Here is a 17,292-nt window from a genome sequence, read left to right as displayed (position 1 = left end):
AGAGAGGAGCCCTGAAGAAAAGATACAAGGACTCCCTGAAACAACATCTCAGCCTTGGCCATATTGATCAACATAACTGGTCTACTCTGGCCTCAAATCGGGAGGCCTGGAGACACACCATCTATAACGCTGCTGCTTCCTTTGAGAACACACGCAGGATCACCCTTGAGGAGAAAAGACAATGCAGAAAGAATCATGTCTTGCAGAATACACCATCTAAGGAGTCTTTCTGCTGTGCCTTTTGCAATCGGATATTTCTATCTCGTTGGCCTCACTAGCCACCAGCGTGCTTGTAACAAATGTGGATAGAGCCTTCCTAAATCTTCATTCGCGAAGCCTAGCCATGATGATAAGCAGAAGTAACCACAGGGATGTGTCTCTTCCACAAATGGAATGAAGAAATAGTAAAAAAAGAAAAAATCAATTTACAACGCTGAAAAGCCAATATCAATAAGCAAATCAATCAACAAAGCAGGAGAACGGATGGAATAAGCAAGGCAAGATTAACCTGGTGCAAAAGCATGGAAAGCACAGACTGGCTGAAAAGAGACTTCTCACTAAGCTATGAAGCAGTATTACAATAGAAGTAATAAAATTCAATATTAGAACAAGCATTAGCTTTTACTAAAAACCCAGAAAATACTACATTGTGAGGAAATGAATTTGATCACCCCTCTCCTTCTATTATTGCACCTTTTGGAAGCATCTTTCATGACTGAGAAGGCAAATATTCTTACATTTATGTCAACATCAGTTCAAACACATCAAATCATACAGATGGCAACAATGTGATTATTGCTTTGTTGGGTCACAAGAAATGGGATTTTTGCCAGGGAAAAGTATGCAGCAAGAAGAATCAGACTCTCCTTAATTCAAGGAAAAGGTAAGTAAAAATCATATGCTAAGCAAGAATATAATTAATCTAAAAGAAAAGGTAGAAAGCAACTCCATCAAAATACAGGTTGTTTTGGGTTTGTTGTTTGGGGTTTTTTTTTGCTTTTTAAACAGAGAAAGCAAAATGCAAGGTTTTCATTGCTGAAATATAACTGCCAAAATAAAAGGGCCTTTACTGCGAAGAGAGGGGGGGAAAAGAGAACAAACAAGAGATTCTTATTCCTTTATGTGGTACATTGCATAATAAATTATTCCCTAATTCCTTACAGTTTTGGCTCACGCAGGTCGCCGCTTATCTGAGTTGGCGGGAAACATGCAAAGCAGCTATACCCTGAGGAGAAGGGGGAATCCACTAGTGGACATTAGATGATAAATAGTACAATAACCTGGCATGATTACAGGCCATGTTGCACATTCCTCTCTGGAGTTTTGATTTGTTATCTAGGGCTGGAGTGGAAAACATACACAGAGAAGGACAGAAGCAGAGGAAGCCGGACAGAGCTGCAGCATCCAAATTATTCCATCAGCCTGCAACCAGTCACCGAGTCACTCACCTCGTAGCCTTTTTCCAACAGGAACTCAGCCAAGTACGATCCATCCTGGGAATAGTAAGACATAGGAAAATGTTAGAAACACATTGAACAGGCCTGGGAGATTTGGACTGCTTAAGATCTCAAAAAAGGGAAGAAAATAACCTTGTAGTGAGTTGATGGGGTAACAAGCATATACTTTGATTTCTCTAGATTCATATACTGATCTAAAAATACTATAGACTCTTTTTAGTTACTTTTATATTAAGCAGCAGCATATTTTAAGATAACTTGCTTACAAATGCTAGTTGAGAACTCCTGTCTCTTGAATTTCTTCCCAAGTTCCATTATGAAGTGCCTGGGGACATCTTTCCAAAATATCCTAACCAGACTTATTGAATATGAACTATTTTGGACATAAGGAAGGAAGAATATTTAAAACCAAAGTAGTGCAAGCTTGGCATACTCTGCAAACCAATATGTCTCTGTAGCACTGTGTCACGCTGGCATTTCCCTTGCACACGCGGTCCTTCCACACAGCTTCTCAAGGCAGCAGTAACTCTGCCTGCCCGACCAACTGAGTTTTCAAAAACATCCCTAGCACACCCTATATTTATACTACAGAATACAAGCCATTTTCACATTTTATGTATCATTGAGGGTTGAGAATTTGGGTTGTTTATTTTTAGGAATTTTCTTTTTTTTTTTTTCATTTACATCCTTGTCAAACTTCAGCTAATAAACTCCCCAGAAGACAATACTTTAAAACACATGCTAGTGCCCATTTTCCTGCAATAAGATGGTTTTTCTGGTATGAGTATTGCCAGGATTACCAAATACAATAAGTCATATCATCTTTATAAATGTGTACACTCCATCACAAACCCAGTAAATTTACCCCTCCAAAAGGGTTCTCACTGTCCAATTCAGTGAATAGTACTCATGCCCAAAGTCTGCATCTTCTTACTGACTTTTTGAATTGTTTGTTCCTTTAATATGCAAATGTATTTCACCAGAGCCAAATGGCTTGCTACAAAAAGACCATAAAAACACTGAGATGCCACATATGCTTACGTGCTTAAACCCTATTATGTGGATCTGCTCTCCTGATCATGGCCAGAGCATTTAAGTGCAAAACAAAGACACATCTCTGTGGTTGTCCTTTAAAAGCATGTTTTCTTCAGAGAAATTTTTTTTACCTCAGGTTAAATGAACCTTTTTGTCTCACAGAGAGTCTAAGGAGAAAAAGATACTGAAGTAAGAAATTTGAGAAGCACTAGGAGGCCCTAGAGCAGTAGGACTGCCAGTAGAGACTGTTTACTGCATTGATGGCAAAACCCTGGGTATATCTATGCAAAATGGCACAGTGCAGTGTACGAGGGGCATGTTGCTCTATGTTTAAAACTTCAGCATTAGAAAAAAAATTAGTTATTCTATGTGTAAAGTCTTACAGAGTCTAGAAAGCTTGAAAACAAGAAAGAAAGTCTCACCTTACATACTTCTCCCACTATATGTACATATGTGTATGCAGAAAATTTTACAGGGCTACAGCCCTATAACAACAGCCATCAGTCTATGACACCCATTAATTGGGAACATGACAAACCACATCTGCCATGGCATCACTGGAACCATATGTATTTCTGTACATCAAATGATAAGAACAAGACCCTACTGAAAGGAGAAATTCAAAGAATATTCAATGGAAAATGTGGAGGAACATGGGGCCAGAGCAGGGGATGACAGCTATCTTGAATGATTTTGTCATCTTTTTCATTAGTAATTCCTCCAGGATTTAGTAGAGGGAGGAAAGCTTCCTAGTTCTCCTTGGTTGCTGAGTCCACTAAAATAAAAAAAAAATAAATCAAATAAAGCAGGAGGTGAAAGTGGGAGACTCGGCCCAGAGAGTGCAAAGGAGATGAAGAAAAGAAAGGCTGTGATTACTTAGGAAGCTGATGGGAAACAGACTTGACTAGGATTGAACCCTGTCAATAAGGTCTTGTTCTTCTCACCCAGGCCATTGCTCAAAGTTTCCAGTCACCCTGGAACATTTTGAACCATCAGTGGCACTTGCTTCCTCTGCGCTTCCTTTCCAGGTCTATCAAGTGATAGGGCAGGGCTTTACAATGAGTGGGAAACAGGCAGCAAGTGTGAAAGCTACTGCTTTCTGGCTCTAGCACAGCACAGCTGATTTACTGTCTGGTAATCACACGCAGTGCAGATTCATGCTGTCCTGCGCTGAGATACCATATCACACGTGGCCCCCAGGTTTCATGTTTCCCTTCCTTTTCTTTTCAGAACAGCAGCCTGTCAATGCAAATGGTAATCAGAACAATGATCAAAGTGTCAAAGAGTTTGCAGCTGGTAAGGACAGTACATTTTCCATCTTTTTCTAATGAGGTCAGAGAGTACATAATATTAAGTAAGCTCTGTTAAGTGATTTAAACCTTAATCCATAGGAGACTACATTACACATATAAATTCTATTATCAAAGCTATTAATTTCCATTTATACTACAAACAGAGCTTTCAGAATTCAGGAATGACTGAGCCAGAAAAGGGATATTAAAGGAACTAGGCGTTTAGCAACAAATCTCAGTTTTTGTTATGGTTAGCACATTTTGCTTTATTTGAGCCACATAATGACAAACATTCATTTCGGGTTTGTATCTGAGTAGGAACAGACCAGCATGAAGTGCATGACTTGGTATGACCTGTGAAGTTGGAGACTGGGAGGCAGGGTCTTCACAAGAAATGCTTGTAATGACCTTGATCCTATTTTGTTAAGTGTTTTACCCCAAGACTACATTATGTCCTCTTTAGGACTGAAAAAACCCAAACAGGACCAGCTTAGGTAGCACATGCAACCAGCAAGGTATTAGTACACCCGGACCCCAATCAGATCACTGAGGTAGCTATGGATAGTTACTCTACTCCCCATGCCAAACACAAAACCTAAAAAAACAGGATCTGTACAAACCAGAGTGCTTACTTAATGTGTCCCTCCACTGGGCAGTATGCTATTCTGCTTCAGATGTGTCACATTTGAGAGCTTAGTTTTGCTAATGTAAAGCACCCAGCTTATACTATTCCATTTATAACAAATCAACAAAATCTCAGATGACAAAAGCAGGTTTTATCTGCGGACAAAACATCAGTCTTAAAAGAAAATTGCCTACAAATTGCCTTTAAGTAGGATTGCAATGAGACCTGGCTCTGTGCAGATATGTTCCAGCTTGAACGATCAAAACAGTTCAACAAGATTGATTAAATAAACCACCTCAGTTAAAACAGTTCCTCATCAGCACACTCTAACATCTCAGACTTAAAGATTCACTATGCTGTCTTTAGTCAAACAGTAGTTTGAAAGCTCATGCAAAGAATGATACTTCAGCGGGCTTCCAAGACACAGCAGCAGGTTTCCAACTGCAGCTGCCTTACAACATGTCTGTAAAATTCCCAGACAAAAGAAAACAGTCACATAAACTAGCGTGAGACAATTTTAGGATGCAATATTTTATGTTTAATACAGTAGTTAAAGTCAAGAACTAAAATAAGCTTTGAAACTATCAAAGAAAACCTCTTCCAATGGGGTGAAGAAATTGAGACATAAACAAGTTAGACAGTGCTTTGCCACAATCATCTGGAATAAAAACAGTATCAAGTTTGACTTGATCCATGAGCAAAGAATAGGACAATTTATACAGAAAACTGAAAACAAGTGGAACTAAATAGCCTGTTTAACAATCAAATATCCTTTATTTTGCACTGTTTTACACAGGGAAACTCCACTTGCAATGAACTCATTTTGAATTTATATTGACACATTCAGAGAAGGCTGTAAAAGCAACTTGAAATGCAAGACATCTTCATCCTCTTCCTTTGATATGGGCAGTTCCAACACTGTTCCACACAGCTCCTGGATTCAAGAACTAGAAAACATCCTACCTATGATCTGCTAATAAAGAGGAGTGGAAGAAAGTACTAGATGTATGAAAAAGCAAGGGAAAAGAGACCAAGAGGAGGAGGAATAGGGTTCTTTTATTACTATTCCTAGAACTCCGGGAGAAGTGTATGGAGTGCCTTTTCAGAAGGAGGGAAAAAGAATTAAAGACCTAACAAATTATGCAAGTTTATTATGACTATATTACTGAGGAGAAAGGGCTCTGAATTGCAGGGGAATAATACAAACAACTGAAAACAAACATCCCCACAGAATACCAAGTTTTCCGAATTCATTACACCTTTGGAAAAAAGGTGTAACAATTTTCCACATACCACAGAAAAGGCCAAGGGTGCTTCTATTTATAAAATTCAAAACTGATTGAGGCTAGTGCCATGCTTTTAGGAATTACTGGAAAGGTGAGTTTATGGAAGTTCAAACTACAGATGGTGTCAATTATCAAGGTCATTCTTAGTTCTAAATTGCTTTTGAACTACAAACTATAGCTGTGCTTTGCTGAAGTTAAATTTTGATGGGGTCAACTAATCTGTTTGGGGGACAGTAGGTGGAGAAGAGGCAAACTTTCAGCCATGGGACACAGGTTTTGTGTCTTAAAGGCATTTTTCTGCAGTAATATCACCAACAATGCACCATCACCATTTGCATTTAGCCTTGTTTGAATGAATAATCTATACTTCCATTAAAATATGCAGAACCAGTGCCACTAGTGCTTTGCACAATAAATCATTGCTTCATCAAATTTTCAACTTTTGGATAGCTATAAGCCAATGCTTTTTCAGAGACTTACAAAACTGAAGTATGGTGACAGATCCTTTGGAGCAGGGAATACACACCATTCTAAAGCAACATCTAAACGATTTTAATGTCAATCCATAATAAAAATTCATTTCTTTGTAGCACTCCAGAAAAGTCTCCTTTAAGAAAAAAAATCCAAGAGAGTAATACAGTGTTATTTTTGTTGAAAAATGCATACTTCTAATAATTTCCAGTGATTTACAGAGGAAATCAGTAATTTTTTTCAGCTACTATAAACAGAACAGTGCTGCACTTTGTCTCAAGTCTTCAAGGTGATACTTGAGGTAAAGCATTAAAGCATTCATAAAAAATCCCCATACTGAAAACAGGAAAAATTATGAACTCTGAAGTATTTAACTGATTTATTAAAGCTGCCACCCTCCAAATGCAGTAGTTATTTTGCTATTTTGATTTGTATTCTGGTCAAGTAAAAATAGAAATATAACTGTCCTTTTGTTCCTGCTGTCAAAAGAAAAACTCAAAAGGCAATAAATGACAAAAAACCCTAATCTTTGTTTTAAAAGATTGTTCACTTAATTGAAGTTTTTTAAAAATTCATTAACTTCAGTACAAAATAAAATTGAAGAGGAGGAAAAGCTATCATTTGCAACAACAACAAAAGCATTCTAATTACATTACTATGTTCTTTGTCAATTAAGAGTTGTTTAAAAGCAAAAGCAAGTTGCTTTGGAAAAGTGAATCACCATATTATTTCCTAGTCTAAGCCCCATCTGACCTCACACACTATTCCACTGCTACACTATTAAGTTATATTAAGAACTGCAACTGTAGTTACAGACAACAACACATTTTTCTTCCTTCATCCCTCCAGTTGTCTTTATCCAAAACAACATTATTCACATCATCAATATTTATCGCTATTCTACTGTGAACCTCAGCACGGACACCTCGTCTAAAGAACAAACCTCTGCACTACTCTAAAGCCAACATAAACAGAATAAACTTCTGTAATTCAAGTTTGTTCCTTACCATTAGGACAGGCAGCCAGTTCTAAATTTTGGCTTAACTTAAGCCAACAACAGTAAGGTATGTCAGCTCGATGTTGCTGATTTATTTTTCAAGGGTTGATACTTAAATGTATTAAAATCTTTAGTCTAAACCACATACGATATTCTACAATAATCAAACAGCTTGTATCTATCACACAAACCTCCCCCCAATATCTCAGGTTGGGAAAAACAAGTTGCACCAACAAACTGAATGTATAAGGTTTTTTCTTGATTGCAGAGAACTGTGGCACTTAGTGTGTTACTTCCAAACACATTACAGATTTCCCAGTAATGACAGTCAGGTGCTCAACAGATTTTTAGAAAAAAACCTAAAGATCATGTCCCTAAACTCTCAGGCTGTGTGCTCTAACATTAAAATACTCAAAATAACTACCACTTCTCAGATATGTCCAAAGAACTACTATTATGAAGAAGAATAGAATCAGTAGAGAGCCTTTTGAAGATTTTAAAGAACAAGCTTTTTCCCAACGCATGTTATGAGTCACAATACCTTACTTTTTTCTTCAAATATGAATGACTGCAGTATACTAACATAAACCAAAACAGTTACGAACTCTGAATTTGAGCAAAACCTAGCTATATTTTTCTGCCTCACTAGTGGAACCACAGGGATTGGAAGAATGTGTCTATAAACATGAAAATGCAAATCATATGGACAACACTCCATATGAAAATTAAAACCTCTGCTTATAATGTTTGTAATGGGAAATACATAAGAGTTTTAAAACCCACAAGCTGATTGTTTTACCCATCCCTATTTCCTCCTGCTTTCAGAAAGGTACTAGTATCAGATGATCTTTCACATTTCCAAAATAGCAAGAGCAGCTCCAGTTAGCAGCAGCTATGAGCATTTTGGATGTGTCCACCCTCTAGTACCCAGATTAACCCAACAGCCCCATTAGGTGACTAACACTGACTCGGGAAAACCCCTCAATATGCAACAAATGCAAACTAACCTCAAACACTACCCAATGGAAACCCAAATATGCAAAACCTAGTTGCACAAAGCAAAGAAACCAGGAAACCCACGACTAAACTGCAGGCCACACCCCCAAAAGAATAACTTTGACCTCAAAATTTCAAAGTTTAGAGTTGTCACAGTAAAAAACCATAAAGCCCAGAAATTTTGGGTTTGGAAGACATTCTATGTCTTTCATGTTTAAGGCAAATGAGTAATTCTGTGAAGTGACATCAGGAGGAAAATATGAAATCTTAGCATGCCATCTTTACCTTCAACATCCTACAGAGGAAAAAACCAAAATAAAAGCAGTAACACGGCTATTACTGTAACTTGAGGAGGCCACCTGAATTTATGACCACAGCTCAATACACATCCTACCAGAAATAATGGACCCATCTCATTCTTAGACAGAGCTATGTCTTTTCTTATTTTTTTCTTCTTTTTGTTTTCTTCTTTCTGCATAAGCCTAATACAGTTGCAGAGGTTAAAGCTGTTTTAACCATTGTAGCACCAGCCTCTCACATTGATGGTTCAAGCAGGCTTTCTACCACTTCTGCTCGTCGCCTGAGTTTGTGACTTTAAGCTTAGCCCAAGATATTCTTTCCTAATAGGGTGCAAGGTCAGTTATTGGAGACAAAACAAAATAAACATCACACTTGATATCTTGTTTGCATGAGACCAAAACCTAGCAAAGGAGAGGTAAATGAGTGTAGACTGGGAAAAAAATTTTTAATTCATTTTTCTATACTCAGTTTTACATACAGACATAACAATTCTGTCTGAAATGTGGTATATTTACAGATAAATACAAAACCAGAAAGCAAGCATGTTCCAATTGGAGTAATGAAGCAGTGCACAGTAACTCAACTTTTAAGAAAATAAAAGTTTGCATAGTTAGAAATTTGAAAGTCCAGTTAGGAATGTGTGATTGGTATGTTATAACTTGAACAGCTCTCAGTGTTGCAATATTTGCTTGAATTGAAGAAAAGTGCTGATCCTGCAGTGATATAGTCTGCAAATCGTGGGAGCAAACATTGTTTCTGGACACTTGAAGTTCTAGTAAAAGAGAGCTTGTCTTACAAAGGGTCACAACTCTCTTCGGTATTGCCTCTCCCAGTCAGCATCGTCAGAGCCTAGCTTTTACTGTTCTGGCATCTACCAAAGCATAAGCAAATTTGTTCAGGAATGCTGCTTGTTTATGCAATTTCCATCTTTTCATTTCGAGGTTCTCAAACTTCTCAATTTTCAGTAACAGAAGTCTTTAAAAGGTGGCCTCCAACACTTTCCAAAGTTATGAATTCAGAGTGGCCAAGAGATCAGCAAGCCTAAGTGTGATCATCACCATCCTGGAGCTCCAGGCAGTTCAGATTTCTCTTTACACCAGAAAGGGATAAAATAAGAAGCAAAAGAACCCAAAAACCTATCACAGCAATGAACTTCCTAATACTTCTGCAATGGAATAGAAAGGGAAATGCCCAACTGAAACTCCAAAACAAACAAACAAACAAATAAACAAGGAAAACCCCCCTAGAAAAGACAAAGCTAAATTCTTGCAAGAAAATATAAGTATTTGGACCAAAGTGCTACAGTTTTATTTACTCTTTACATAACTATTTGTAATATCTTTTCTTCAGGAAAAACTGAAGAAACAGTAACGGGAGAAATGTAGAAGGAGAGTTCTTAAGAATTGTTCCCTAGTGTTTACACACATGCTCTCCCTCCCCATAAAAGACGTATGTTATGTATCTATGTATCACCTAAATATACACTTTAATTCATTAAAAAAAAACCAAAAACAAAAAACCCACTACAAAAATACCAAATTATAAGAATCTTAATATGACAAGTTCTTCCTATGCCTTCCAAAACACTGTCCTAACAAAAAAATAATTCAGAGAAACAACTGGTGAAGTCAAAGACACACGGTCTTCAAATATTTGAATACAATACTTTAAACCATTTTTCCCCAAAGATAACACTCGCCAGAATTCCATGTTTTGCAACATTTTTTTATTATGCCTAGAAGTAGCTTCGCACTTGTTGGATATTTTTAAGCAAGAGTAAATATGCTTCAAAGGTTTTGTTGGTTTTTGGTTTTGTTTTCTCATTTTTTTTTACAGCCTAGGATTCACTTTTTTAAAATACATAATGTATGTTACTATAGTATAATTGTAAATAAACACATTCACTCTGTGGTAAAATAGTATTGAATGAACAAAAGTATTGATTCAGACAGTGCCTACTATCCTCTGTAAGTAAAGACAACTGTTATTGAAGATGCTTAACTATATAACAAAGGTACTCATGTTCAAAACATTGAAGTACAGATTGACTGAAATCGGACATTAGACTTGATACCTCTGTTCCACATGGCTGCTCTTGCTAATCAAGGGCTCTGATGCCACATGGACTGAGCTTCCTGGTGGCGAGAAGCCAAGCAGGATAAGGATTATCTGGGTGATAGCAAAAGGATGCAGTGTTTTTTCAGAGAAGGTTGCAGAAGGTCATCCCTATATTTACAGATACTATACAATGCCCTGTGTACCCAGCTTCACAGGTTTCCCTTGTCAGCTTCAAAAGGGGAAAAAAACCACCCATTTGCAATTGCCAAGGTTCTTGCCTATGGGGAACTAGAAAAAGGAAAGCGAGCAATCGTGTTTGCTTATCCTATCTGTCAGGAGCAGGATCTGGAATAGCCAACTACTATAAAACCACCAGCAAAATACCAATTCCTTCAGTTCATACAGTATTAAAGATCACCTGCAGTTTGAGTTAGCAATAACCCCTTGTATTATCTTGAAGTGCAGAAATCAAGAGAATTCTTTCATCCACATAGCTTTCATGAACAGCTTCCTAATTAAGATTAGGACAGACCAAGATCAAGGGGAAGCAACTCTGTAGTTTAACTATTTCCACGTTAGTTTTATTCCAATTAATTAAAACAAAAGAACTATTTAAAACTTTCACAAAGAAGCCCTCAAGAAGTATCAAAACACATTACTCTAAAGAGTATTTGTATTGCTACAAATAAATTTCTTTCATTTGCTCTTCCAGAAAACCTGAACCTAGTTGAATTTAACTAACTTTACAAGCTGTGGAGAGATGGAGTACATAGAACATTTTAATCATTTTTTGTTGTATTCACAGTGATTTCCTCTAGTCTCAAGGTTTCTTTGCAGTTTGTTTGAATCACTTGGAGCCCTCAGAACTACAGGAAATACTACGGAAACCTCCCAGTCTCACTAAGGTTGCAAACTGTTCTGTTACATTTATTCCTACCAAAAGCCAAATGCCACAGGATCACAATATCACTTCTTTAAAATTCATAAATTCTTTAACTGCCAAGGGACATAAGGGTACACTTTAACTGAACAAACACAGCAGTTTTTGCAAAAAGGCCAATGTGAAGAAACGTAGTATCTACTTTTTTATTACAAAATCACTAGCACTGGAAAATGGCAACTTCCTATCCTTTTTTAAGAAACACTGAAAATTTCAATAGCAGGCTCAGTAAGAGAACTCCTGGTTTGCTAAACATCCAGTGTAAACATGACCAAGCACAAGAGGCCCTCATTTTCAGAAACATGGGGACTCAAAGCAGCCCTTTTTTTGAACAATACACTAGAAGAATATTATCAGATATATAAGCAGTTCCTAAAATGAAGTACACAGGTCCTCCTTTCAATGCTGTTAAGAATTGCAGATTAACACCACCATAAAGCTATTTAGAATAATCTTCATGCTTCATATTTGCAGGTTCACCTGACATCTGGCTTTTCCTTGGGCTTAGCCAACACCTCCATCAAATAAGGACAACAGATAGAAGTCAAGAAGTTGCACCTTATACCACATGAATCTTTTTAAATGCTCATGCATCGAATCAACTACAATATGCTCAAAGTTGACAGAAAAAGCAAGCTTCCATGCTGAACTATATCACACATGGAAAACTAATTTGAGCAGCTCTTAACGAGTTCATCGCCACATCAAGTAAACTACTCTGCATCAAACCATCTCTCTTGTTCCTCTGCCTCATTCCAAGAGAAAGGGCATCATCCATTTCCCTCCCCTTCCTCCCTTTAAAGGGTTATCTGTTATTCAGAAAGCTTGAAGAGGCATCATAACAGGACTTTTATTTAATAAGTCACCTGATTTATGATCTGTGCCCTGACCAAACTATACTAGAGGGTACCCTTTAGAGCACACTTACTCTTCAGGGGGTGATTGCATTTACTTAGGGCATCAGGAAATACACTGAACAAGGTCTGAGGAGGCCCTACGCAAGGTTTGGGCGGGGGTCGCCGAAAACTGAAGGACGAATGCAGGGGGGGGGGGGGGAAGGAATGCCTCCTCATGACACGTGGAAGATGAGAAGCTGTAGCAGCTGGAACAGAGAGAAGCCAAACCAAACAGGGTTTTTCTGGATAAGGACTTTTGGTGAAAAGTATATGGGGTATAAAAAAATGAGCAAGGCCCAGAAATCCTGCAACCTGGAGAGGAAAGAGTGAACATCTTACTCTGTGGGAGGAACTTTCACAAACCAGGGAGGAAGGACTCAAAGCTGACTCCCTGGATCTTGTGATGAAGACCTGGTAAAGCAAATGTTCCTTTGCAGTCCAGGAGAAGACCTCAGCAGAAGCTGAGGAGCTGGTGGCGGTGCAAAAAACCCCTTCCCTGATACCCCAATGAGAGAGAGACTTTAACTATCATCCTGGAGGGTTTTTCTTCTGAACTGATGTCAGAGGACCCCCAAGGGTGGTAGAGATTGTATTAATACTGTGTATTTATTTGCTTTTTAGTTTCTATAGTATTTATTGTGTTAGTAATAAATTTTGATAAAACTCCCCCATGCTGAGTTGTGCCTGTCTGAAACCTTGTCTCTTTTACATTGAGGCAACTTGTGGGGGAGCTTGGAAATTGGATATTTTTGGGGTCAAACCCCCACAAGATGACATCATACCAGCAGGTATTTTTGAGAAAGTTCTTCGATTTATTACAAGTCACAAAGAAGAGTACAACATATTGATTTGAGATGATGGTAAAACTCAACCTTCATGATCTGAGGCATCACAACAACACCCTTTCCCTCCCTCCCTTCTCAGAGACCAGTTGTGCTGCCTGACACACAGCACTACGTTTCATTCATTCAGAGTTGTGACTAATGCTGTAGTCATCTGTGCCACGTGTTGTGTACAGAGAGACCATCCATACACACAGGCAGATCTCCAGCCACCCACACACTGCTCCCATGGCAGAATTCCAAAGAAAAACTGAGGCTTCATGTTTGCACCTCTTATTTGTCAATATTACTTTGTTTCTCTAAGAACTTGGCAAACAGACAGGCTAGATGGATTCTAGCTAGTGCAAAGCTGCTTCTTTCAGCAAAATGCCTACATGTTGCAATTCAAACATTCTGCGTGTACTGGATGCTCTGTGAGGGAAACAAACCTTTCTAGAAAGTTTTAAAAGTTTCCTTGATTCTAACGATTGCAACAGTTCTAGTTACATATAGAGAACTTTCCTTTTATTCCCCACATATTTCTATTTTAGTCATGCTAGTGGTTTACATGAAGGGATGTTCAAACTTCAAAGAAAATATTTCCAAGTATTCTCATGCACTTCTGTAGGACAACCTCAATCTAGCAAACTACTTCAGCCATCAGGTAACTAAAGTTTGCCTCAGCAGGTAAACTGCAGGGGTCCCAGGGAGGTAGCAAACAACTCTAGTGGAGGGATGCTTATCCTGCTGAAGTGTAAGAAAAATTTCTGCAAAATGACTGGAATGGGACAAGCAAAGGTTGAGCTTGTTACTCTGACATGCAGAAAAGGTAAAATTGTCACTTGTAGTGAAAGTGGATGCACATATCTATTAGGAGAGTGAAAGCTATGCTTTCCCACAACTATTGTCACATTTTAATTTTATTCTACTTTCCTTAAAACAAAATTATTTCCCCAGAAATGTTGGTGTCAGATACCTATTCACCCTTCTTAATGCATTTCATGCTGTAAGGATGCCAAGTTATATTTTTCTCTATGCACCCATGTTAATATACATATAATACCTTCAAGATGATTGAATCTAGTCAAGTAAAGAGCATTTCATATAATCTTGTACACAAAGTCCTCTTACTGGTTCATTTACACAAAAGCAGTAGCTAAGCTCACCACTAGCTCCTGAACAACATCAGGAATCATTTGAGCACACACATTTCATGCATGGGGTCAAATGCATTTCTGATCTATGACAATTCAGTTTTCCTTCAAGAACACATGGAAATAAGCGGGTATATTCCTCACTTGATCACCCATACCCTCAACAGCTTAATTGTTCTATGCTTCATTGATGCAGAATCACGATAATTGCGTTGCAACGTGCTTCTTCCTTCCCCCTTTCATGGAAGCTAGCAATTTGCAAACACTCACTTCATTTATATTTAACTTTTCACATTAAATTGGGAGAAATTCACCAGGCTGAAGCTCCATGATCCTAATGACACTTTGTAGAAGGTGGTCAAGAAGCAGCACAGGAACTGGCTGTCCCAGATGTCCACAGGAAAAACAAACAGAACACCAATATCTTATGTACTCTATTTTAGAATCTTCTTCATCTCCAACTATCTATGCTTTCTAAAGTCTTAGAAGTTAATAATAAGGTGAAGATCATCTTTATAAGATAGTTCTTCACTTTGCTTATGTTTATTTATAGTTTGAGGAAAATCCTAACAAAAATGCCTCCTACAATGTAAATGGCTGGACTAGTAGTGCAAGACACTAAAAGAAATCATCTTTTTTCCCTTTTTAATGCATAACAAGACTGAATAAAACAAATTACTCTTGCTGATGCCATGCAGTTAAAGCAAAAATTGCAAAGTAGTTTCCACAATTTTTGGGTCATTCTCCTGAAAAGGACTAAAACTCTGAAAATGCTGTTGTAACAAGAGGTACAGTTTTAGTTGCACTGTCCTTCCTAGTTTAAAACATGAAAAGAACAGTTCTGTGGGGCCTTCACTTTTGCCTCTGGCTTGATTTGTGTTTGATCTCAACCAATTAACTTAAACTTGGCTTGAAGGCTTTTTTTGCCAAAGTGTAAGATGAATGATTATGCATAACATTGCTTATAAAACACTATAGCAACATATCCAAACAGTCCTGAAAACAGGTATCAGGAATGAAAACTGATTAAAACATGGATACAAGCACAAGTCCCAGCAGAAATTCTCAGACAAACTTACCCTGTTGTTAAGAGGAAAAGGGGAAAGGTTTTTTAATTGCAGAAATATTACTAAGTGGCACATTCAAGTATGTTTTGACAGACTAGGCATGAACAAATTGATGTTAAAATTGCTAGAAACAGTGTGGTGGCTGCACCAACACATTTTGAATTGAACAGATTTGCTGAAATCCAGAGGAGAAGCTTGACTGAAAAATGAAGCTATTAAAGTAATACAAGCCTTACTGGCCTCTATCAGATCCACTGACTGTGGCTCATTCAGTTAACTGATCCTCGACAGTGTTTTGTGGAACCATTTTCAATTAATTCATAATTTTAATGATTATTTTTATTGACATTAATAACATTTTATAGAGAGAGAGAGGGAAACAAAGACAGACCTCTGGGGTAACAGTACTATAGCAACTGAAAGGCTCAGAAAGAAATCTTCAGCTTCCCTGTCAACGATCATTGAGTACATTGTGGAACAGCTGGCAAGACATTCTATTGCATCTCATCACTTCTTTCTCAGGCCTTCTCCCTTATAAAGTTATTACCTCTTGATATCACCAGACACACAATAACTGGGCTGAAAAATAAAGCTTGCTGTCTAGAACAATCCACTTCTTTTCTCCATCTGGAGTTCAAGCCAATGTAGGAATATTGCAACATTTCTGGAGGATTTTTATCATTATTTCTTAAGAAAGAAGCTTATTTTTAACTCTCTTATGAGCAAATTGCCAATACCCAGGAATTGGGAATACTTTATTAAAATAAGCCAGCTAGAATTTATATAGCTGCATTGCTATATATGCCATTATGTGCTATGTTTCTTCTGCCAGTAAAAATAAAGTTGTTAAGGACCTTGCTTATCATATAGAAAAATTCTGCAAGTTATGGTTAAAAAGGGAGAGGGAATTGAGAGAACTATAACTATGCTAGATACTGAAGAGGAATGCCTTATTCTTAGAATTGTTCTAATTCTCAAAGCTTCAGTGTCATATTTTGTGTGCAGAGAAAGAGCTGTGAAATATTTTATAGGGAAACATTGGGGGAGAAAGTGTTATAGTATGAACTATTCAGCTTCATTTTACTTTCTGTACATTGCACAATTTCATAAAATGGTTTAGGTTGGAAGGGACCTCGAAGATCACCTAGTTCCAACCTCCTTGCCGTGGGCAGGGACAACTTCCACTAGACCAGGTTGCTCAAAGTCCCATCCAGTCTGGCCTTGAACACTTCCAGGGATGGAGCATCCTCTCATCTGAGCAACCTATATGATTGGTACAAATTGGTGGGGTCTTTGAAGAGAGAGACTTCACGCTCATGAAAAGCACAAACCGAAAAGAGACAAAATGGGAGGAAAAAAGAAAGGGGACCTATACTTTGATTTTAAAAAGCATACAAAAAGGCTTCTATCTCCAAACCCCAGGAACTAGTTAAGAACCATACAGTGTATCACAAATACAATCCTTCAGACTGAAGTAATTTTTCAATGCTCACCAGCAGTGTTATCTAACATGAGGGCACTACTTTGTACTTCTTCAGAAAAACTTTGTTCCGGATAATTAAAACATTTCCCCCCCTCTAGATGAGGGAATACAGTCCTTCAGATTAGAGGGAGTCTTAAGACCAAAGACTTAGTCAGAGGAGGTTAATACTTCAAGCAAAAGAAATTACTTTCAGACAAAGTAATCAAGTCTTTCCTTTGTATTTCAAAGTATAATGTAATGCTAGCATAACACTGAATCCTTCAGTACCAAGGCAAGTCGAACTATTCATACAGATATAAGGTTCCACCTCTGAAAGAACCTAGAAGTAAAAATATCAACAGCAGGAGTGCACAGCCTTGGTTATCACAGACACCACCAAGATTTCAGGGATGGAAACACAGAGCACCACACAAC

The 17,292-nt window shown here is 37.8% G+C and overlaps 1 protein-coding gene across 2 annotated transcripts in view; it reads right to left on the bottom strand.

The window, feature by feature from the left end:
• GMDS (GDP-mannose 4,6-dehydratase) overlaps positions 1–17,292 on the bottom strand; it is a 418,974-nt gene that overhangs the window by 353,738 nt on the left and 47,944 nt on the right. For both annotated transcript variants that reach the window (XR_001877006.1, XM_017828779.1), the window contains exon 2: positions 1,449–1,493. Coding sequence is in view for 1 of the 2 variants with exons in the window: in XM_017828779.1 (XP_017684268.1) it covers positions 1,449–1,493 (45 nt within the window). In the remaining variant the exon portion in view is untranslated. The remainder of the gene's footprint in view (positions 1–1,448; positions 1,494–17,292) is intronic.

The sequence above is a fragment of the Lepidothrix coronata genome, unplaced genomic scaffold, assembly GCF_001604755.1.
Source record: "Lepidothrix coronata isolate B3197 unplaced genomic scaffold, Lepidothrix_coronata-1.0 Scaffold152, whole genome shotgun sequence".
Lineage (NCBI taxonomy): Eukaryota > Metazoa > Chordata > Aves > Passeriformes > Pipridae > Lepidothrix > Lepidothrix coronata.
Note: the sequence above shows the minus strand (reverse complement) of the source record. Positions and strands in the feature narration are given on the sequence as shown.